Here is a 24,518-nt window from a genome sequence, read left to right as displayed (position 1 = left end):
GGTTGTGAATAATAAATTATTATGTAGAACATTGCATTCAGAGGTATGTAATAGTGGTATCGCCCTCGCAATCTCATTGGTCGAGAGCTTTCGAGCGGGTAAGTTGAATGAATGAACTATTTTGTAAACAGCTGATTTCCGCTTTGTCAGCGCCTAACCCCTAGGAAGCTGTATAATTGGCACACATACTGCGTATTTCTCCTCGAATATAGAAGGGGAAAACGACCTAAAAGTACGCAGAAACATATCATAACTTGGCTAACCTAGCTACCGATCAAGTAGGTATTTTTAGTGTTCTTTATGTAACATATTTAATTCAAATCTGATGTTTGTTGAGCACGAGTTCACTCGTTGATTGTTGATGAAAAGAACGCCATTTTAAAATTTGAAAATAGCTACGCAACGGGCCTGGAGGTCATTTGGATACCTTCTAAAAAAGCGTGCTTTTGCCCATTGTAGGGCAACATATTTATATTTTTAAAACCTCCTTAATTTCAGAAATAATGGCTCAATCATTTGGAGTAGGTACAACCGTTTACATGGATATTGAAAATAGACATTCTTCTAATCAAATTAATCGAAAATCCAAAACAAGAGAAGATATATCAAGTAGAAGCCTGAATGGTCCACAAGCAACAAAAAGGGCGGCATTGGTTACTCTTTCAGAAAATACGACTACAACAACAACTAGAGTACAACCATTCAGAGCTGCTAAACAGGTTTGTTTCTACTTACTAAGCTTGATTCTTACTTTTTAATTATTAAGCATGTAATCTTGGTAATTGTTATGTTCCATGCAGTATATACCCTAGCTAGGCCTAGTTAAGATTGAAAAAAAAGTGGTTTGGCTACCCATATTTATTTGAAATTTTGTTTAATGATTATTTTTCTTTTTCTATTCCAGACAACGGAAAACTTTGAAAATGTTAAACAAGATGAAAATGCCTTGGTTTCTGCCAAGCAACCATTTTCAGTTACTTGTGGACGACCAACTACCTTCTCTATACACGTCGATTCAGAAGGAACCTCGTCCACGAGACAGCCATCCATTCCAGCTGTATTACAACAACTACCATCAACCGTCACGTCGTTGACCACTACAAATAGGCAACCACTTTCTGATGTGTTTATGAACTTTGACCATAGTTCAGGTTAGTAGTACCGAAGCCATACAGTATTCTGGTAAACCTTTAATTACTTAAATAATTGCATTAAAATACTAAAGTATTTCTTATTTCTGAATCTCGATTTAATTTTGGATGGGGCTTGACTAAAATATTTTCTTTTTTTCAGACTCGCCAATGATTTTAGATGCTTCTATGAAAAGCGAGCTTGATATTGAAGAAAAAATAGAAGATATTGATGTCAACGATGCAGAATATTTAAATGTTTCGGAGTACTCTGCAGATATTTATAAGTACTTAAAAGAAGCAGAGGTAATATTTAAAATATATTTTCATTTGAATCCAAAAGTGGGAAGCGCGGTCACTTGCAGAATAGGTGATTGAAAATATATAAAATTTCATGCATGAAATCTCACAAGCTCAACTACACAGCATTGCTCATAAAATACATTGTGCCTTAAGTCATACACACAAATTCCAAAATTATTATTAGTTTTTATACATATTTCAATAAAACAACAAATAAAAATACATCAACTTACAAAAGGCAATGTTAAAATACTATTTATAGGCCTATGTCAACAAGGCCATATACATGGCTGCAGATTTGAGTTCGTGTTGATCGACCGACTTAGTGAGCTGTAGAGTGGCGCTTGGTGCGATGCAGATTAAAAAAATGCCATTGGTCCTTTAAAATACTGTTAAAATGATTGGTTTGCAAAATTGTAAAATTATTACTGAAGAAAGTGGCTCTATCCATAATTTTTATGAAGATTTGCGTGATTCGTTATAAAAATTGTTTTTTTTTTTAATTTCAGCAAAAACATCGCCCTAAGCCAGGATACATGCGAAAGCAGCCAGACATCAACCAAAACATGCGTTGCATTCTCGTTGACTGGTTGGTTGAAGTTGCAGGAGAATATAGACTACATGACGAAACTCTATACCTTGCCGTGTCCTACATTGACAGGTTTCTGTCGCAAATGAGTGTTCTTCGTAGCAAGTTGCAGTTAGTGGGAGCTGCAAGCATGTTTGTAGCTGCGTAAGTATTTGACATTTTTGTTTTCATTTCATACGAATCGAGACAACATAATGTGATGTGCCCATATATGGACATGTCATATCATAACTACCATATTTGGGACATCAGGCTTTTTTTCACACAAAAATAGTTTGATAGTGTAGTCTTAGCGAATGGAGTCGTGAGTTGTAACCCTGGCAGTAGGTCAGGATTGGATGGCCAAGCTACAGCTCTGTGCCGAATAGTTCAATTTCTCTCCTTACCAAACAATATGCATTTTGTTTTTCTGATCCGTAGTGAATCCATGTTCAATGTTAACTGTTTTTATAAAATTTATTATTTTCTCCACAGGAAATTTGAAGAAATTTACCCACCAGATGTAGGAGAGTTTGTTTACATAACCGACGATACGTACAAAGTTAAACAAGTACTTAGAATGGAACATTTAATATTAAAAGTACTTTCATTTGATCTTGCTTTACCAACTATAAGCAGTTTCTTAGATAGATATCTAAAAGCGTCCAAAGCAGATAAGAAAACAGAACATCTAGCTAAGGTTTGTATTTATTTCATACCTCTATTATGATTAATTGTATTAAACTCTGTATACAAATTGTGCTCAAATATGGTAGTGATGTGCCCAAATATGGTAGTGATGTGCCCAAATATGGAAGTAATGATATCACGTTCATATATGGGCACATCACATTTTGTTGTCAATCTAGCTTGATAGTGTAGGCAGGTCTTTAGGCTGCTAATAGTAGACTAGTAGTCGTCAGTTGGTATGAAAATCAATGCAAAATATTGTCCAGTAGAACATTTCTTTTGGGACACTCCTATTCCTCTTTCATGTAAAACATCAAAGAGTATTAATATAAAGCTATGTCTACACTGTCGAACTTTATGAGGCAAAAGATGTGATATGCCCAAATACTGTATGACATCATGTCATATATGGGCACATCACCACCACACCAAGCTTTAGTAACAAGTGTTGAGACATATTAATTACCATTGCCTATTCAGGAGGCACTTGGATTCCAAATGTGTAGATATGTATATAGCAAAAATAGAACTAAGGCAAGAATTTGAATTTATGAATATTTTGTTTTGCAGTATTTAGCAGAGTTAACACTACAGCAGTATGACCCATACATCAAGTACCTTCCTTCAATGATTGCATCCTCAGCAGTTTGTCTTGCTAATCATACTATGGAAAAATCTGCTTGGGTGAGGTTTAATTTTGCATATTTGCCTTACTTGTGCTATCCACTTTTTCATTGTGTGCAGAATTATTCAGCCTTCTGCCTGTATGGTTTTATATGAATATATATATATTATTTTATATAATTTCTTACACATTATCTCATTGCCTGAGAGTCCAATATCTTGGCCAATATGAAACATGTAAATAAGTGAAATTTGCTTGGGTAAGAATGTTTTAGCATGCTTCCATCTAAAATATTTGAGCTCTTTGCCTCCCTGCCAAGTAGCAGATAGAGGTTTACATCATATTAATGATAGTGGTTTTTATGCTGCTCTTGTATCTTCATAGGAATTGCTATTTATCCGTCTTTGTATGTACTGTATTGTTTTCCTGTATTAATAATACAGTAGTTTAGAAATAGATAACTAATGTTCAGTCCATTTATTTGATATAATTTCATAAGCATTATCTCTTTACCTGTATGTAAAAAAGGCTAAGGCGCAACATGTAAAAAAGTATAAGGTTTTAATCAATTTTGTATTTATTTATTGCAGAATGCTTCCTTGGCCTACCACAGTGGTTACCAAAGTGAAGATATCAGCCAGTGTGTTAAAGATTTATATCAAACTTACTTGCATGCATCGATTGCTCCGCAGCAAGCAGTACGAGAAAAATATAAATCAGCAAAGTAAGTACTCATAATATTAAACCTAAAACCATAGCAACATCTTTTTTTTTGCCCCGTGTAATATATATATATCGTATATAACACCTAGCCACCCTCGCTCTTTTTGCATCTAAAAATGCAGTTGCCACCCTTGGCTTTGATGCCCACCACAATACTTTTCTAGTAACACTTCTGCATGTATACGTATATAAGTCCCCTGTACTGTTTTCCACTTAGCCTGTGCCTTAGCTGTACTAAATCTTTGCTAAATACTTTGCATTTTCCTTACAGTTTTATTTATTTTTACTTGCAGGTATAGTAGTGCATCATTAACCCCAGCACCTGCTACAGGTCCTTTGTTATGACTATCGTCCTCTACTGGAACGACACCAATTTTAAAACGTCTCCGGGTATTTGAGCAGCTAACCAGTCCACAATAAGGAACGCAAAATTTCTGAAACGATCATTTTATAAAAGAATTTTAAATCATGAAATTTGCCGTAGAACATTGGTTGCGTGAAAGACGTGATTTTTAATTGTTTTTTAATAATTATTGTACACATGGTTTGGGGGCGGTCAAAAGACAGTTGTAAATCAAAATATTTTGGTAGTAATTTTAATGATGTACTGAATGATTTTAAGAACCGAAATATCTACTAGTATCGCAGTTTTAATGTCCAGTTTTTAAACGGGATTGCAGTTTTAAAAAGACTTTTTATGCTCTTTATTAAGTTATTTCACTGATCCAATCAGCCTGTATTCATTTTTTTTTCTTTTTTTTTGTAAATGAATAAATCGTTTATAGTATATACCGTGTGTTAGTCGCTAAATTAGGAATTCTATATCATCAAACTTTTGTTTTATAGTACTTTTTCTGTGGGGTTTTATTCAGGGATTGTTTTTATTCCCTACTTGTTTTAAATGTGTAGTTGTGATTGTAAAATATTATTTGTAAATAAATTGAATGTAATAAATAATTTTATCTGTAAATAAAATGCTTGGTTTTCGTTTTTGTATCAAAATATGTTAAGGGGACATCCAAAAGAATAGGGGTTGGTCATAGTGTTATTTTCTCTTCTGGGATAAGGATCATACCGTAAATCTTCTAATAGTAACCCACACTCTAATAGTAACCCACACTCTAATAGTAACCCACACTCTAATAGTGTAACCCGCCCTAAAAAACGATCAAGAATAACCCAGGGTTACAATTAGAAGATTTATGGTACGTTATTTTCCAGCCTGTTGAAATATAAAAGGATTGTTTTGGTGTCCTAGTTCAAACTTTATGCGACAAAAAAATGATGATATCGCTACCATATCTGGGAAAATCACTGCCATATTTGGGGGCACATACATTTTTTTTTATAGTGTAGACAAAGCGTATGCCTCTGACGGTGTTCAATGAGGGTTTCCACTATAGTCTGTAGATTAAATCGTACATTTTGGATACGATAAAAAATAAAAACTTATCAAAGCTCCAAAAAGAACTTGTAACAAAATCTGACACAAGTTTTTAAAACTAAATTTGTAAGAGGATGAAATTTCAATAACGGAATGCATTTATAACTTATACAAATAAACAAAAGTAGAAGTATGGAAGACTGGCATCTACAAGCTTTCCACGTCCTCAGAATGGTGACAAAACATACTTTTTTAGTAGGTTAGTGTAACTAATTAATGTATCTGAAAACCCTATACGTAGCGTAATCAAGGCAACCATTGGTCTATGATTAATAGAAACAAAAAAGAGCAAAATCGTTCAAATAATATATATTATTAAAAGCAAACTGTGTCTGGGATAGCATCAAGTTTCGTACACTCAATGCTGTTTCTCAACGAACAAACGTTATTATGCATCCATTATTATTAACTAAATTGTCAAAATATATATACAGTAGAATAATTGCAGAGTATTAAATTTGTTTTTTTTATAAATAATCATTTGGGATAAAAAAATAACGGTTTACCTGGTTTAGTATTCGACCACCACACACACATATTTGAATACATTCTAAATTCTATTTTAAATTGTCAACTTCCCTTCATTATTATTTAATATTAAAATAATTGTAAAAAGATTAAAATTCATTATTAATCAACGAGTCTAAAAATATTAATTTAATATTTTAATTTTAAAAAAAGTGGTATACTGCCATCAACGATCATAACACGATCGCGCATGCATTTGAGGATTTTTCGACCAAGCAGGCCTAGCTTTTTCTTTGATGGTCTAACATGATTCGTATTTTGTAAACATAACGGCAATAGGGTTGATACATTTTACTATATTATGACGTTAAAAACATTCATAAACACGTTGAAGATAAAATAAAAGACAGTAGGTGATTTTATTTTGTAAATTTATAAATTTAGTTTACCCAACCAATATGTCTGGTAGAGTTGAGTTGTATGCATCGTGTCCGTTCCACCAGGCCAATGTAGTTCAATTTGACCGCCTGGAAATTTTACAGATAGGCCTAGGACTGAATGTGGTAGGCCTAGTGTAGGTAGTGTCCCTTTCGCTAACCATCATGCAAAGCTTTTGTATGCATAATGGCCTAAGTTTTAAGATACAATTGATTAAGATAAACATAAAAATGTTGTTTTTTATTTTAATATGGACAAATTTTGAATGAACCAAGAATAGATGTTTAATTTCGGAAATGTTCATGCAGCTATATGTAATTGGTTATTGAATTTATTAAAATGCCGCTCCTACCACACCATGGATAGCAGTCTTCTTCTGAAGGTGCATAAGAGTGTCTGGATTTCAGTTACGCCTAGGAGTACTGCTGAATGAGATGCAGTCATTGGATTGTTTGACTTTTTGTAATTATGAAAATAACATTTCAATACTGTATAAACATGATTCATTTTTTTATTTTGCAGATAAACTGATCTGTTTACAGTAGTTTAAAAAAGCAAAAAAATGCCTGCCATACAAGATGTTGAGTCTTTAAAGTCTTGGCTTACAAGTAAATTAACACCAATGTACGTTTTTTCTATCTATGATATTGTAGTTGTAATAATATGTTGGATCATCCAGCCTACAGATTTCCTATCTATTCTTCTTTAAACCAGGCACAAACCCACCCCACCCTTTTTGTCCATAATGCGCAAATCCTATGCCTTAAGGAATGGGTATCTTGAAGTGCTAGTATATTATGCCACCTCCACACCCACCTAACAAGCCACTTAAGTAAGCACTTGTTGCACCCCTAAATGTGTATAGGAGTGCATCCCTGAATGTGTTTAGGAGTGCATCCTTGAATGTGTTTAGGAGTGCATCCCTGAATGTGTTTAGGAGTGCATCTCTGAATGTGTTTAGGAGTGCATCTCTGAATGTGTTTTGGAGTGCATCCCTGAATGTGTTTAGGAGTGCATCTCTGAATGTGTTCAACCTCTGACATTGAAACTACAATAAACTTACTAAATTTGTTGATGATTATTTTTGTCTTCAGATGTGATGCTGATCCAGAACCTTTGTCAAAATATGTAGTAGCTCTTGCTAAGAAAGACAAACCAGAAGAGCACCTTAGAAAGTTATGTACTGATCAACTGGAAGTCTTCTTACAGGGAAGTAAGTACAGATTTGTCAAGTTGAAGTATTATGTAACGTTCACAATTTACAATACTTTTAGAATTCGCCCCCAACTTCCACGTTTCTGCAATCATTCATAGAGCAAAATACCTTTATTTAAACACCTTTAATTCTCATGACATTAGTCTATTCAGCTTTTGAGTCATAAAAACATTCTGTCCTAAATCTTATGTTCTGTTTTACTATAACTAAGTTTAAAGACTAATGAATTAATTATAGCTAGAAGGTGAGAACTCTATACAGTAAGTTATTCAATACTTAAATATATACTTATCAATATGAAATATAAGTGTTTTTGTGATGAGATTTTAATATTTTTTATTTGCTTTATGTCATCAGCAGGAATGATTAGAATATTTCAACTTTATGTAGACTAGTAAAATACAGTGTTGTGCAATAAAAAAATGTAGTCTCAATACTGTTTCAATGCTGTATACAATCAGACATATGATAAGAAATGAATGAATAATGAAAAGTAATTAATAAGAAAAAGTTATGCATGAGTGATCAACAATAAGGACTGCTCAAAACCGTTTTCCATACAAATGCTCAGCTTCGTTGTGAGTTTTATATTGTATATTGATCGATTCTTGATATTAAAGCATATTATTTTTTTTTTCATTTTAAGATACAATCAAGTTTGTTGATGATTTATTTGCTGCATTGCGAGACAATTCTTACATATCACCAGCTTCAAATAAGGTACCTGTAGTAACCTCAGAGACTATTACGACGCCAAGTGATGTAATCGTCGTCAGCACTACGAAACCTGTGGAACCTGAACCAATAGAATCCACGAGTTCAGCGGTACATACTTCTAAGCGAAGAGATTCTGATGAGGTGGGTATTTTCAATTCTTTATGTGTGCTGACTGAGGTTTGAGTCCATCATTGGCTAAAAATAAGCTCATCCATTTTGTGAAAAAAAGGAGGCATGCGGGTAGAGGATTTTCTACTATATGGTGATCCTCATATATCCTCACAACCCCAAAAAACAATCCCAACAAAATCAAAAGAGAAATTTCAATTTACATTTTCAAGAAAAGTAAGTAAAACAAAGTATGATTTAGCTTCTACTTTAGAAACTAAACAGCAATATTGTGAAATGTTTCACTTTCCGTCACACACAGTACTACATTTCTCTTTGTCTTCAATTACGGTGATTATATACTATTCTAAATTTAATCAATTACATTAACTAAATTGCATATAATACAGTACAAATATATGCTGAGACATTGAGTAGGTAACACACAGTAGGTTGAATTTCTGTAAGCAGAATATTTTAAGAATTATAACCATACAATGATATATGCTTTTGTCATAATCGACCCGCTTGTTGGAAGTCATAGAAACCTATGAACTTTCACAGCTCAGGCCTCGGCACAGTTATGACTACTCTGTCTACACTATCAAACTTTATGTGACAAAAAAAATGTGATGTGTCCATATAGAGATATGATGATGTCATCACTACCATATTTGGGTATATCATTATTACTACCCTATTTGGGCACATCACACCTTTTTTGTCAAACTAGTTTGATAGTGTAGACAGAGCGTTAGTTTATACATGCCACTAATCAGGAAAATTACTGAAGCACACAGTCACTTGGTCTAGGCTATTGTTATTGTTATAAAGTTATATGTACTTTATAATACAAGCATTGAGACCTACAGCAAACACCTTAAGAAATCAACATATCTTTGTGCTATACCACAAAGCAATGTCAAACTTGAAGGAACATGCTTTAAGGGTCTTTCACACCTGTTCCGGCACGGTTCCGGTCCGGCGCCGGAAAATCCAATCGAACGTCAATGTTTCGTTTTCACGCGGATACGCGCATATCGATTGGCGCATATCCGCGTGGAGCGTCGTGAAAACGAAACATTGATGTTCGATTCGCCGGACCGGAACCGTGCCGGAACAGGTGTGAAAGGCCCTTTAACTGTGTTGTTGTGAGCCATCATTAATGTTTGTATATGCTTTAACCAATAATTTGTGTTTTTTCCTTTTATAAGATTATTGATGAAGATGACAGAGATTATAAACGATCGGGAAGAGCGCGAAGCAGAAGCCCAAGGTTTGTTTGTCTGTTTTTATTTGCTCCACTTTATGTGGAATACAATCATGCAAAAAAAAAATCGTAAAAATTTAAAATATATTCATATCATAGTATTAATTATATGTCAAGTGAAATAATAGATAACTCTCATCATTTTAGAAATTATTTTACTACAGTTACTGCAGTAACTATATTTTGTTTACTCTATAAGCATGTTTATGTAATTAATTTACATTATTTGTCAATATTCTTTTGTTTATTACAACAACTCTCATAAACCTCTACTTTGAATCAAACTAAAAAAAATGCAGTTACTGAAGTAGAATAATTTTAACATGTTCCTTTACTTCTTATGAACATTAAACTATTCTAGCAGAAATAATAAACAGATTCATATTTTTATAACAGAGATGATCGTAGAAGGAGTTCTCGAGATGACGATAGAGATAGACGACGCAGAGACGACAGAAACGATAGAAGAGTCCCAACTAGACGGGATGGTGGAAGGTATAACCAACGCTGGGAGTCTGCTAAAGGTGATTTAGATTAGATTGTTTTATTGCTACACTTAACAAAATGGAAATTCTCTTTCCACTGACAAGTAAAAAAAAATTAACTTGGAATCCTCTAAGTACAAATTAATACTTGTATTTAGTACTCAATTCAGTCAATAGCATTTGTTTCAGTAATGACGTAACCACTTGTGTTTAATAAGGGAAAGACAACTAATAATAATATTGCCAATTAATTAAACATTTTTCTTAGGGAGGGACCGAAATGATTACAGAAATCAAGAAAATAACCAGGATGTAGACTCGACAAGTCAGTCAAGTAATGTGGCAAGCGCCATCAGCGTTGTTACAAGCTCGGGCAGTGGTTCAGGCAACAACCGCACGACAAATAAAGGTGGATATCGTGGACGTGGAAGGAATAGAGGAGGACATTGGGGTCGTAACAATCATGACCATCCACCGCGACAAAATTTGAAGCCACGTTGTCGAGATTATGATGGTATGTTAGAAATGTTATTAAATCAAAAAACGCTTCTCAACTATTAAGGGTCATCTTAGTGACCCAACTGAGAAAAAATGTCTGTCCCAAGAGGGATATTCCTCTGTATTGATTTTGAGGTTTGAATTGCTTGAAGGTTTGTATAGTGAAATGATGATATACAGTTTGCGGTACACCACGTATATCTAGTTCTGAAAAGAATTGTTGAGTTTCTCGAAATTTTGATTTTGATCGTCCTCAGGTGTGAGGTTTGAACTGTTGAATTTCTAAATGTGTTTTTTTTTTCGTTTTCCAGAGAAAGGATTTTGTATGCGAGGTGAACTCTGCCCTTATGACCACGGCAATGATCCTGTTATAGTTGACGACTTAAACTTACCTAACATGTTAAGACCCCCACCCCCATTACCATCACAACCGCCTCCCACACAACCTCCTCCTCCACATATACCACCACATCCACCTATGGGTATACCAGGACAACCTCCCCCTCCTGGACCTCCCCCTCCTGGACTTCCCCCTCTACCAGGACCAATGCTAAGACCGTTACCAAATGTGCCTCCAGATTTGCATCGATTTCCTCCACCAAGTTTACACCCTCCACCCTCTATGAGGCAAGGTCCTCCACCATTACCACCCCCAGGAATAGTAATGGTGCCACCTCCACGGCTGCCCCCTCCTGCACCACAAAGAGGTAAATTATCAATGATATATTTTTCATTAATAAAGGACCACATATGCCATCATTTTAGAATAGTATTGGTATTAAGAATTTCAAGAATTTATGGCTGTCCAATCAACAATAAAAATGGTTGCTTAATTATTTTTTAAATATTTTTTCTTGCATTGACACCTATATTATTTAAATATTCAGTTATTTAACATAAAAAATTATTACAAAACTATCCATATTATCTTTCAATAAATTTTTGAGTTAAAAATGAACCAATAAACTATTTATGATAATCAAGGTTCAATATTGAATATCGAAACGTGGCAGGCTATAGGCGTTTGACCTTTGACATGATCGCCTAAAATTTATACAATTTAAACTTACGATACTCAATATTGTATATTCAGGAATAGCCGCTCCATAATCTCTTTGCTTTTCTTCCTTATATCTATATTCTTATAATATAAAATTATTTATAACTAACTCATATCATTGTTATGTATTGATATTTATAATAAAATGATATTTACATGTGTATATAACATTACATTTCGGGTATTTTCCTCATGATATTAATAATCTAATCATAACAGATCAATATGAGCCAGATGGCTATAACCCTGAAGATCCAGCGCTTGATAGTGGAAAGAAGAAAGCAAACTATGTACCACGTCCTCGGGAATTAATAGGTGTCCAAACAGTACCAATGGCAACTCCGCAAGGTAAATTTAGATCTGAGCTCTTATTGGTCGAACCTTCAAGATTTAGTTATGTGCTCTTGCCATTGGCTGGTTGTTCAAGGTTTGAATTTCTCGACAGTACAGGCAATAATTTGAAATTAACTGCTTTTGTACGACAAACAAATTTCCAAATTCAATCCAAAGACATCTTGTCCACAATTATAAGGTTTAATGATAAACCACAATTCACCCAATATTTTGATTTAATGAAAAAGATAAACAATATTTTGTTATTAAACTTACAACTTTTTTCTTCCAGAACTTGAAGAAATAGAGAATCGATTGGATACAGCGCCCTCACCTCCAATTAATCACATAAATACAAGAACAGTTATTGATACGCATTCAAGTGAAACGGCACAATCAACGCAAGTGCCGACGAGACAAGTAATACAGACCATTCCAGAAAATAGAAAACGAACATTTGATAACCGAATGAATGAAAACGTTCAACATCCACAACCTGAAAAGCGCATGGATGTAAAGTCGCGTTTAGGGTTTAAGAAACCACGTTTTAACAACCGCGACAATGTGTGTCTCGTCGTAAGGAAGGTGCCAAGAAATTTAAACACAATATCAAAATTAAGTCAACATTTCGAAAGGTTTGGAACTATAGTAAATCTTCAGGTTAGTTTATTTTCTTTTATTTAAATTCGTTCTTTTTTCACCGTCTTCAATCTGCACTTTTTGTCAATATATGTACAACTGATTAACTCCAGTATTTGAAAAAAAAAATATTCTTCAGAATACATGCTAGCCACAACTATTTATACTAATGAATTAAAATCTAAATTTATTTTATTTATCTTGTATTTATTTTGAAGTGCTGTTTTTTCCCAATGAATATCCTAATGTCATAATAGTATAATAAATTGAATACATTTTACAACCATGATTAATTAAATAAAACATAAATAGTAAATGACCTTATATAATAATCTCCCTGCCTGATGTTTCAGTTCTGCTAAGTAATTGATTTTCACTATGGCCAACCACTGTTAAAGGGACACTCCCATTATTGAAGGGACACTCCTATTATTAAAGGGACACTTTGTTGTGTCCTGAAGGTGTCCCCTTAATGGCCAATTTACACAGACGAGTGGTAACGGTAATAAAATTATAGAATCTATGTTATAATGAGCATTTACACACAACACACAGAGCGGACGTGTAGTTTCTGCTCAGCATAGATCAAGATCTATGTGGGACAAGTTACGTGGTTTTCCCGCTTACCGTTACCGTTCATCTGTGTAAATTGGCCTTAATACTGTATATGAATTTATATGCAATAGCTAGAATATGTGTCATTGTATATCGTTTTTAGGTTGAGTTTGGTGGTGACCCAGAAGCTGCTCTTATAACATTTGCTACCAGTGCTCAAGCCAGAAGCGCCATTGGCTGTACTGAAGCTGTACTAAATAATAGGTTTATCAAAGTGTACTGGCATAATAAAGATGAGACTAAAGTAAGTCCTAATAAGTCAATCTCTAAGCTGTTTTTCCATCTGTTTTAAGTAAAAAAAAACACATGTCTGCTGAATTTTTTTTTTTATAAGCAAATTTCAGAAAAAATATATTCTAAATTTATATAGAGTTTAAAAAGTCCTTTTTGCTTTTATTAGAAGAAACACCCTAAAGCTCTGTCTTAAGCTCTGTCTACACTATCAAACTTTATGTGACAACAAAATGTGATGTGGACACGATGAAATCATGTATCACTTACTACCATATTTAGGCACATCATACTTTTTGTCAAACTAATTTGATAGTGTAAATAGAGCTTAAGCTCATTCCAACGTTCTAACTTATTATTTTTATTGTTACAGAGTAATTTAGGTGATGATAAGGGACCAATGAAGCTACCAGTTAAAGAGCGTATTGTAATTCCATCCAAAGATCAGCTATCAATTAATAATATGAAAACAGATACTACAGAAAAGGTAAATATTAGAACTTAAAAAATATAAAGTCTCGCTCGCACTTAAACTAATTGCAAAAGCTGTTCACACTAGACTTATTTTATATTACAGCCTCATTCACACTCAGCTTTATTTAAACTAACCTAGCGGTTCATCCCAATTAAATCTTTTGGATGTTCGCATTACAAATGCTGTTCACACTGGACTTATTTTATATTAAAGCCTCATTCACACTCAGCTTTATTTAAACTAACCTAGCGGTTCATCCCAATTAAATCTTTTGGACGTTCGCATTACAAATGCTGTTCACACTGGACTTATTTTATATTAAAGCCTCATTCACACTCAGCTTTATTCATTCAAAGTAACCTAGCGGTTCATCCCAATTAAATCTTTTGGATGTTCGCATTACAAATGCTGTTCACACTGGACTTATTTTATATTAAAGCCTCATTCACACTCAGCTTTATTTAAACTAACCTAGCGGTTCATCCCAATTAAATCTTTTGGATGTTCGCATTACAAATGCTGTTCACACTGGACTTATTTTATATTAAAGCCTCATTCACACTCAGCTTTATTCATTCAAAGTAACCTAGCGGTTCATCCCAATTAAATCTTTTGGATGTTCGCATTACAAAAGCTGTTCACACTGGACTTATTTTATATTAAAGCCTCATTCACACTCAGCTTTATTCATTCAAAGTAACCTAGCGGTTCATCCCAATTAAATCTTTTGGATGTTCGCATTACAAATGCTGTTCACACTGGACTTATTTTATATTAAAGCCTCATTCACACTCAGCTTTATTCATTCAAAGTAACCTAGCGGTTCATCCCAATTAAATCTTTTGGATGTTCGCATTACAAAAGCTGTTCACACTGGACTTATTTTATATTAGAGCCTCATTCACACTCAGCTTTATTCATTCAAAGTAACCTAGTGGTTCACCCCAATTAAATCTTTTGGATGTTCGCATTACAAATGCTGTTCACACTGGACTTATTTTATATTAAAGCCTCATTCACACTCCGTTTTATTCAAACTAACCTAGCGGTTCATCCCAATTAAATCTTTTGGACGTTCGCATTACAAATGCTGTTCACACTGGACTTATTTTATATTAGAGCCTCATTCACACTCAGCTTTATTCATTCAAAGTAACCTAGTGGTTCACCCCAATTAAATCTTTTGGATGTTCGCATTACAAATGCTGTTCACACTGGACTTATTTTATATTAGAGCCTCATTCACACTCAGCTTTATTCATTCAAAGTAACCTAGCGGTTCATCCCTGTTAAATCTTTTGGTCGGTCACACAACGGTGTTCACACTCGCACCTGGGCTTTTCCTGGTCAGTTTGATTGAGAAAAGTGTGGGGGTGGGGCTGGGAAGGGTGTTTTGAGGGGTGAGGCTTTAGTGAAAATAGCATTTCAGGTTATTAGCAATTAAATATTGTACTAGTTGCCAACCAGTATGGCTGGACTATATTTAACTAACATTTTGGTATTTTTTATAGACTGTATTAAAAAGCACTGGCATTTTATCAAAGACATTATATAATCCAAATGCTGTACAGGCCAGCCAGGCTAAACTAACACAGGCCAACCTAGCTGCCAGTAAAGGAGCTCAGGCTACCCAGGCTAGTAAACTGGCACAAGCTAGGCTGGAACTTGCAGCGGCTAAGGAAGCTGTTAGAAAGAAGGCTATGGAGAAGAAAAACAGCATAGCCAGGCAAAAGCAAGAGCTCCTCGCCAAGCAAATACAAGAACAGAAGGTAGTTTTTTTTTTCATTTTTATGTAATAATTCATTCAATTTAAAAATGGCAGATATTTGTAATATGAGAATACATGTACTAACAAATATTGTTGTTTTAGTTGTTGATTCAGAAATTTGAAAAAAGCAAAGATCTTAGCCCTGAAGTGAAAGCAAATATATTGGCAGCAATGAAGGCACTCAACGTACAAATTGACAAAACCAAAGCAGAGATGATAGTGGAAAAACCAAAGACTGCATCATCGGTAAACATCTTTTCTTATGTCACTGTTCATATATAGTTCAGCCTTTTTACTACAACAATACAATGTCATACGTCTACTTCCACTATTATTACATATTATATAACACCTAAATAAATTTGTCATTTGATTGGATGATTGTTGGTCACATGGCGTGCAATGGTACGCACTATTGAACGGTCGTTCAATAGTACTGTTTTTCATTTACGAAAAAAAAAAAATCTTTTCATGTTTGGAAAATATATATTTATGTTTTGGCTACCAAAACGTCAAATGTAATATCTATTACATTAATTTAAGTTTTATTAAATGAATACATTAATTAGAAGTAGTGTATGTCGTCCCTTGTTATACATATTTATTTTGTATGTAGACTCAAAAAGAGCTGTTAGATACGGAATTGGAACTGTACAACCAGCAAGCAGAAGGTGGGGATACCAGTCAGCTGAAAAAGAAAGTAGCACAGTTAAAATTAGAGGTAAGAAATAATGAAGACGAATTACAGTTAGCCAGTCTATGTTTTGTGTTTAATTTAACAGCTATATATTTGTACTGTATTTAAATTTCTCCCGTATCATAGGTAAACTCTGTGATACAGCATCTCATGTGTTTCACATGTGATGCCTGTAACATAGACACTAACCTAATCCTTACCCAAACCTTGGATTATACAGGCACCACATGTAATACACTTGTGATTCTGTACCATGGAATTTGATATTGTTGAGATACAATGTGAAGAACTCTGTGAATTTATCACAACATCTTTATAACTCTCTCAAAATGAATGTTATGTACAACTGTATTTAATTGTAATATACGCTGGTCCAGGCTATTTTGTTATAAAGACTCTAATACTTTATAATACAAGCATTGAGACCTACAGCAAACACCTTAAGAAATCAACATATCTTTGTGCTATACCACAAAGCAATGTCAAACTTGAAGGAACAGGATTGTAAAAGAAACACTTTCCTTTGCCCTTCTTTCAACTTTTCTTCCTCTCGTAAGTCACCACAATTATTTCGCTGTACAGTATCATCCTTTAAATACATGTTACCTCATCATTTTTTCCTGCATCTTTGATCCATCCTGGAAATGTATTTATGAAATCATTTTGCTTAAGTCAAGATAGTTAAGGGAATTTATGCTTAGGTGAAAAACCAGTTCCTTCATCTCAAGTATTGGCCTTCATCTTCATTCATCAAAAAAATATTTTCTTTGGTTATCATGAAAATATGCTTAAGCAAAATCATTAAATTATAACAAAATTAAGATGATCTTTTTTATTAAATACTCTAGATTGTATAAAAGCTGTCCTAATGTGTTTTTCTTTTTCAATTACTTTCCAAATATCTTTATTTTTCAGACGTTAATTTTCTTTTCTATCTATTCACAGGCACAATCATTAGGGTTATTGTCATCTGGCAGAGGGCGGGGTCATATTATGAAAGGCAGGGGAGGTATCGGTAGAAGTGGTGCCAATAGGAGTCGGGGACGAGGATCATTCAGACGAGGATCTACTAACCATCATAAAACGAATACGATACTTGATAAACGACCGCGAGAGTTAACAGTTAGTGGATTCAATGAGTCGGATAAAGATGAAATTATTACACATTTTGCTGTAAGTAAATTTATTTAATCAATTAATATTTATTAAAATATAATTTTAAAATAGTTTATATAGATTTACTACTAGACATTTTGCAAAAAAAAAACCAAATAATGCCAGTAAATTTCAGTTTTATCAATAACATTATTATTTTCTAATTGTAGGAATTTGGAGACCTAGAAAAAATTGAATATAACAATGCTAACCACACATTGGTAATAGGATACCACAGCAGACTTGAAGCAGAGGGAGTAAGTGATCTTGGTGGATTTTTTGGTCATAATTAACAATATAATAATTATTGAACTTCTCCACTCCTAAATAACTAACAATTGAATCATGTAAAATATTGTAATCTATAATTATTTTGCTTTTTAAATATCATCCAAATATTTCATTAAAATTTCATTTGATTATCTGTGTACTGTATCTGTTCCTATGACAAAATCAGTCCATTATCGTGGGCAACTTCTGTAATACAGTGACACATATGTATCACATGTGACAAATGAAGAGCTCATCTTCAGTGTCTCTAGTCAATAAAAAAAACAATTTGTAGTAAACACATCATTATGCATATTCATTTGAAAATGATTATAATGTTATGCATATTTATTAGGCTGCAAGTAAAGGTCAACATTTTAAGGACATAGTATTGAAGATGGCTTGGCACAAACCTGCGCCAGAAGTTGTTATATTAGAAGAAGATGTTGAGAGTGGTCTAGGAAATGCCTTACAACCTGACGATGAGGTAATATTTGAAATATTTTTCTCAAACTAGTTTGGTAGTGTAGACAGAGCGCTTAAATGAAACATCCATAATAATTGATTGGTTGTTTCCAGAAGCATGAAGTGCCATGTAAAAAAAAGTGATTGTCAGCACTAATATTTATGTATTTTTTAAAGGACAATGAAGAACTAAATGATGATCTTTTAATTGATGATGAGGATGAAGAGGATGATGAGGAAAGCCGTGGATGGAGAAGATGATTAGGAAAGCCGTGGATGGAGAAGAAGTTAACAAAACGAGGATCACTGTTATCTATTTTATAACAATATGTTTTGTTTTAAATACTTTGAACATATTTTTTGTTATGTACTGAGGTCATACTGATAAATGGCGCCAGAATGATATTGGCACTTGCTTGAGTGGTCATCAAGATACCATTAGGTTTATCCACACGATAATGCGTTAAGCATTATGAGTATTTTATCAATGCCTTAAATAACTCTCCTGTTTTGTAGTCCATGTGCACTTATCATTCAAGTTGAAAGTTGTGTTAAGCTGATTTTCCACTAGACGAATTTGTTCATGCGAATCGCAAGCGTCGGCTTATACGCATGCATATTCCCATTTCCATCTTCCAAATTCCTATCTGCGATTAATTCTAGTTCCTTGAGTTTTTTGCCTCAGCGGAATTGATAGTTTCGAATTGTTTCTACTTTTTGCGAAGCGAAAAATTGCGTAACTAATCAAAACTCAGGAAATGAGCTATGATGTGTTCATGAGCAATCATGTGAATCAAAAAGCTCAGCAGACTCGCGATGAACATGAAAATCGCAGCTAACTTTTGTAGTGGAAAGGGTAACACGATTTGTTTCACTGCGAAATGTTGATTCGCGCGAACAAATTCTGGCTAGTGGAAAATCGGCCTTGGCATGTTGCATTGTTTTGGAAATCTCATAGTATTAATGTGTGCTTCTTCAAAAGTTTGATTTATTTATTTTCACAATCAAACTTTTACTAATCTGTAAAATGTTCCAATGAAAGACAGATTATCATCATCATTATCATAAAGGATTAGCAATTGGACCTTGGCTATACTAGGAAAATATGCTGGTTGTGCATGGATTTCGAAACAGAACAATTATTTATCAACAGTAATTTCACAAAATGCAGACGTTAAACGTTTATGGTAAACATGTAATGTTTAGGCAAGGTTAAATGAAACACTGTTCATAGTTTCAACAACAAATTGCGCGTTTACTTGTTGTTTGCGACGTATCTGAGCATATGGTTTATTATTAATTAATGATAATGTTATACCTAGCTGTTCTTTTATTTTTGCTTTGCACGCATCATTAATCTTTCAGATTGGTGACAAAACTCTAAATTTTCATAGATGACGTGAAATGATAATATTTCACGGTATTTTTGGATGTATTTGTTGTAAACATTTCAACAGTGTATTTCAATTCTTGTTTTTATTTCTGATAAATATGCAGATTATGCATTTTATATAAAAATTAATTAAATTAAATTTTTATAATGTACATATATTAGAAATGTACATCATGGATGAATACGATAGGAATGTTTTGAATAAGTTTACCCTAGGTACATATTATTTTGTATTTTAATGAAATTTTGTTTCATTGTCAGATAACTAAGTATAATACTATCAATGAGTATGAAAAGAGATACAAGCTTTCCATAAGAAAAAAAAATAATAAAACATGAAAATAATAGAATATGAATTGTAAATTATCAAAAAACATGACATACTCATTGTTTGAAAAAAAAAAGTTGGAAAGCAAAAAAAAAAAAAATGGACCAAAAGAGATTTATTAGCTGCCAAATTTTATTTGGTGTTTTTCTCTCCGGAATTGTGGATATCAGATGGCAGGATTTGTGCGAACGTTAAGAAGACCCTGATCATCGGATGGCGGAATATTTTGTGGTCAAGAAGACTCTACACCAATCAGTAATGTCCAGAAACCGAAGGATGACCACCTATGTTCTGCCAATCAAGGACTGATCCATTTTATGAAAGGCAAGTTATTGTAAATTATAAAGACAATATGTATTTGCTTTCTCGAAAATTAAAATGTTTTTTAAATTTGTTTTTCTCAGTTTAATACGATGGTTTGAGTTATCCAATTACTTCTTTGTACGATTGTTTGGTATCTGACAGGCAAATTCTGGTGATCATCTTTACATATGAACAGGTAAAAAGTGAAAATGAAATTGAAGGTAAGTGTTGGACCTATGACTGGCTAGGGCTACTATACTTGCTTACTTTGCCCTTAGGTGTTTGTTGGGGCACTGTAGATGATTTAACAGCTCTCCTCCATGTGGCCCTGTCCTCTGTGGCTTATTGTGAGTCAGTTTGGTCCATTCTTTGTTGTTGTCTTTCCAGTGATTCATGGGTCTACTATAAGATTACAAAATTTGCTGTTCGCAAAACAAAATAGAACACTCTAAAAACTAAACAAATAGTTCAAACAACAAGTCTTGTTTACAAGTACAAAAAGTTTTATTGCCCAAAAAGGAACTACAGTAAATACTGATATATTTATGTGGCATTATCATATTTTTAGTGTTGCCGTTAAATCTACAGAAATATGATTAGAAATGATATTGAACATTCAATAAATATTGGTTGAATTTTCTATCATAATGTTAATCGGGGTTGGAATACCAATGTCAATTGTACGGCATAAAACAAAACTGCAGGTAGAGATACATTTCCCTCAATATGTGTTGGTGCCATATAGTATGAGTTGAAAAAGAATCCTACCCTTTTCACAATAATATTTGTTCTTATATAGCACTTATTGCACAATGCATCTAAGTTCTTCACATTAATACCTTTTTTTGGATCAAACACACTCCCATAATGCAGCAGCTAGTAATCTGCGCAAAGTTGTGTCTTGATCTAACTGGTGGTACACAATTATACAGAGAGGCAAACATAAGTAAAGTGTCTTGCCTAAGGATAAAAATAAGACACTTCGCCACTCGCCTTTAATACTAGGGTGTGAAAGGAGTTTTATTAGGTTGTTATTCAACTCTTAAAACATAGCACATGACCTTTGACCAAATTCAGCAAATGACATGTTTTATGGAAAATTTATTAATATACTATATTCTAATTGTTTTTAATCATGCACAAGTTTAATCAGTATATACTTATTACTAACTAGGTGATTTTGGTTACATTTCAAAGATTGTAGTCAAACATAATGAATATCCATTACGCAAGATATAGGTAAGAAAAAAAAAGCATAAACTAATTAAATTTATGTATTTACATCAAATGGAAACAACTTTAGTCATTTTTTGTCAAAATATATTTTAAAGTTAAATCGATAAAAAATGTCTAAATGAATTCATAAGAGTTGACCTCATCAGAATTGACCCAGTTGCTGGTTACTGCTTTCATATAATAATTGCACCCAGGCATTTGTGGCAAATGGACCCTTTCCAAAGTGATGTGCCATATCATATTTGATCGCGAATCTTCTGCATAAATTTGCATTTATTATTACCTTGAAAGTCCACCTGTGTTTATGAACAAATGATTGCTCACAATTGCATTACCGTTTGTGTTATCGGCGAATGCATGAGAACTTTGATCAACATTTCCAATAATTTTTTAATAAGTGTATGCATTTTAACTGGGTAGTGCGAACTGTACAACTAAATCTTCTTTATGTTCTATTTTTACATTGTTAATTGCTACAGATGCCATTTTAACAGCTTCGGAAATCTACAAGAAACAGAAGGAGGATAATAGTTTGGCAAATGAATTAAATGTAGTTGTTTTAACAGGTTGTTTTAGAATGGAGTTTCACTAAAGTGTTTGAACCCTGGATGTGATTCCCAGGGACCCGGTTCCCAGGTACCTTGCACTTTCTCTAAATGGTGAACTACATTCTTCACCCTGCACATACCAATGGCTTAAACATCACATTAAAACAGATTAAACACACTATAAATACAACCCAGAGAGCAGGATTTAGGAACCAAATCGGCTTAAAAGAAGAGCAAGATTTAGGAACCGAATCAGCATGAAAGAGCAGGATTTAGGAACCAAATCGCCATAGGAAAAAAAAATGTGTAAAACAAGTAAATCATTGAAGTCCATTGGCTTACCATATCAATATCTGCTAATGTAATAGGATCTGTTGATAAAATTGAATGCGGAACTCCTACACCATTTGGTAATGCAACTTGTGTAGTATATGCTTTCTTTGGACCGCTGCCAACCACAGCTAATCTGGAACTAAAAACAAATGCTACAGAATTTATCATGTGCATATTTTTTTTTTTTTTGAAAGAAAAAATGTCAATAGCTGTGTATTCCACTGGTCACTTTCAATGATCTAGTCCCACTCCCTGCTTGCATTAAAACAGTGAGAGGCTAGATCTGCTGTGCTCAGTAAACAAATATCCCTATGTATATATTATTAAGTATGTATAAGCCTAATGCCTATTTTACCTATAATATCTTGCTTTATCCATATATTCATGTGTTTCCATTGAAGGTGAATCTATAGCAGCTACATCAATTATATTACTGTGGAAAAATAAAATCATTTACATACAACAAACATTTATGCAATTTAATACTTTTTCAGATGGAATTCTCAGGAAAATAGAAAGCTTTGTTTTGTTATGTACAGTAGTGCTGTTTTTAGTTGGAAGAAACCGTTTCTTAGACTTTAGCCATACTAGGCCATCCAGTTTATTTTGGAATATTATTATTTATCTATACATAGAAATATTGTTTAAAATAGGAAATTGCTATCAACCATGCATTTAAAGTTTTTATTGGTACGATAGTAAGCAATGAATTTGACAATAACAAACATTAATTTGCACAGTTGACTATACGATAAATTAAATAGTGCCAATTTTGTAGCTACTTTCGCTATTGTTATTTTGTTACTTTTAGCATGCGTTAATTTAACACATTCAAAATCATACCTCGCTGCTTGGTTAAGTATTCTAGTAAGTGCTGACTGTTCATCGCCTTTGCTGATAGATGGTGGTGTGTGATTTGGAAAATTATCACTGCAAGAATGAAAAAAAAACATTTGGATACAAATAGGTACAAAAACATTGTATTTCTCAATTTGATAATATAATTATTTTCAGTAATTTTTATGAAAAATTAGTAAAAATATGATAGTATGCATAGAATTTTTTACTCGACAGCTACAGTTTATTGGTGCGTCAGGAAAAGGTTGCAAAATCAAAAGAAACTCAGAAGGATTTTGATTTAAGCATATTGTTTTTCATAAATTTAAGTAGTACTGGAGATATCTGAAATCATTAGAGAAGAGTCTTTGATAAATAGGCCTACAATCCTTATTAATATTATATTATTATAAATGTGATTTATATCATCGGAAGGATGTACCTTGTTATCGGGCGATGTGGAGTATTGCCAACCGGATTTCGCAAAAGGCTGCTTCGTTCTCCAGGTTCATCCTGAATTGAAAAAAAAAACATTATTAGCCTAAATTGGTCTCTCTGTGTTTCTGTTTTAAAATTAATAAAGGTGTTAAAATTATTGTTAACTTATTTTTAAATAAAGCTAAGTATTAATTGAGACTAAATTATTAACAAAAGTATGTCATGAAATATTTATGTTTGAAGATGACTAGGGCCTAGGCCTAGTTTTATTTCTGTTTTTGTACATTTTGTAATCAATACTATGCGCTAGGCTAGGCTTAGCTCTCTCACAGCCTGTTCACCCGGCGATTCTTTCGGGATCCAGTGCCGTGAGAATCATGTGACCACAAGTCATCAATGCTACGACGTTCACAATAACAATACTTAAAACTTACCTGGGCTCCTTCGTCTTTCGCTTTATCGAAACAACAACCCATTTCAATGTTAATTAGGTCAAGAATAAGTGAAATTACATTGTTGTTGGGATTATACCCTAAAAAGTAAGTTATAAACAAGGATTTTAACAGTCAACTCTCTAGGCAAGCGCTTCCGAACAAGTCAAGTGACTTGAAAAAAGTGATACTGTTCGCGCGCGACGACTCGCGAGTATGTGTGTGGTGGTGGACTCACTGAAGCGTTAAATTCTAAAAAGATACATTTTTGTAACTTAAT

General features: G+C 33.5%; 3 protein-coding genes across 5 annotated transcripts in view; 2 read left to right on the top strand and 1 right to left on the bottom strand.

The window, feature by feature from the left end:
* The window catches only part of LOC144842811 (ragulator complex protein LAMTOR1-like), a 131,866-nt gene extending 107,430 nt beyond the window's left edge, over window positions 1-24,436 (bottom strand). The window contains exons 1-6 of one of the 2 annotated variants that reach the window (XR_013612180.1): window positions 24,242-24,436; window positions 23,812-23,882; window positions 23,376-23,462; window positions 22,888-22,965; window positions 22,542-22,671; window positions 21,820-22,155 (exon numbers count right to left, since the gene is read on the bottom strand). Coding sequence is in view for 1 of the 2 variants with exons in the window: in XM_078699357.1 (XP_078555483.1) it covers window positions 22,060-22,155; window positions 22,542-22,671; window positions 22,888-22,965; window positions 23,376-23,462; window positions 23,812-23,882; window positions 24,242-24,283 (504 nt within the window). In the remaining variant the exon portion in view is untranslated. Of the gene's footprint in view, window positions 1-20,895; window positions 22,156-22,541; window positions 22,672-22,887; window positions 22,966-23,375; window positions 23,463-23,811; window positions 23,883-24,241 lie in introns of those variants that run through there. The other variant, XM_078699357.1, reaches the window with a different exon arrangement.
* On the top strand, window positions 148-5,014 carry LOC144843840 (G2/mitotic-specific cyclin-A-like). Its single transcript, XM_078700802.1, has 9 exons — window positions 148-278; window positions 499-719; window positions 905-1,151; window positions 1,294-1,436; window positions 1,943-2,166; window positions 2,497-2,701; window positions 3,262-3,375; window positions 3,907-4,040; window positions 4,333-5,014. Exons 2-9 carry the CDS (start codon window positions 504-506, stop codon window positions 4,382-4,384), a joined length of 1,335 nt encoding a protein of 444 aa, XP_078556928.1. The 5' UTR covers window positions 148-278; window positions 499-503; the 3' UTR covers window positions 4,385-5,014.
* Window positions 6,232-20,402, top strand: LOC144842146 (RNA-binding protein 26-like). Of its 2 annotated transcripts, none has more exons than XM_078698533.1 (19): window positions 6,232-6,360; window positions 6,912-7,013; window positions 7,484-7,602; window positions 8,252-8,463; window positions 9,645-9,706; window positions 10,097-10,224; window positions 10,454-10,699; window positions 10,995-11,390; window positions 11,963-12,091; window positions 12,369-12,736; window positions 13,434-13,574; window positions 13,935-14,048; window positions 15,548-15,805; window positions 15,907-16,050; window positions 16,421-16,525; window positions 17,447-17,674; window positions 17,827-17,913; window positions 18,282-18,413; window positions 18,569-20,402. In XM_078698533.1, the coding sequence occupies exons 2-19, from the start codon at window positions 6,952-6,954 to the stop codon at window positions 18,650-18,652; spliced, it is 3,015 nt and encodes a 1,004-aa protein (XP_078554659.1). In that variant the 5' UTR covers window positions 6,232-6,360; window positions 6,912-6,951; the 3' UTR covers window positions 18,653-20,402. The 2 variants fall into 2 exon arrangements, with proteins under 2 accessions (XP_078554659.1, XP_078554660.1); XM_078698534.1 differs by having other exon boundaries at window positions 6,232-6,364.
* Window positions 24,437-24,518: the final 82 nt, after the last annotated feature.

This window comes from Antedon bifida, chromosome 5 (assembly GCF_963402885.1).
Source record: "Antedon bifida chromosome 5, ecAntBifi1.1, whole genome shotgun sequence".
Classification (NCBI taxonomy): domain Eukaryota; kingdom Metazoa; phylum Echinodermata; class Crinoidea; order Comatulida; family Antedonidae; genus Antedon; species Antedon bifida.
The sequence above is the reverse complement of the archived record's forward strand: the minus strand, read 5'-3'. Positions and strand labels throughout refer to the sequence as shown.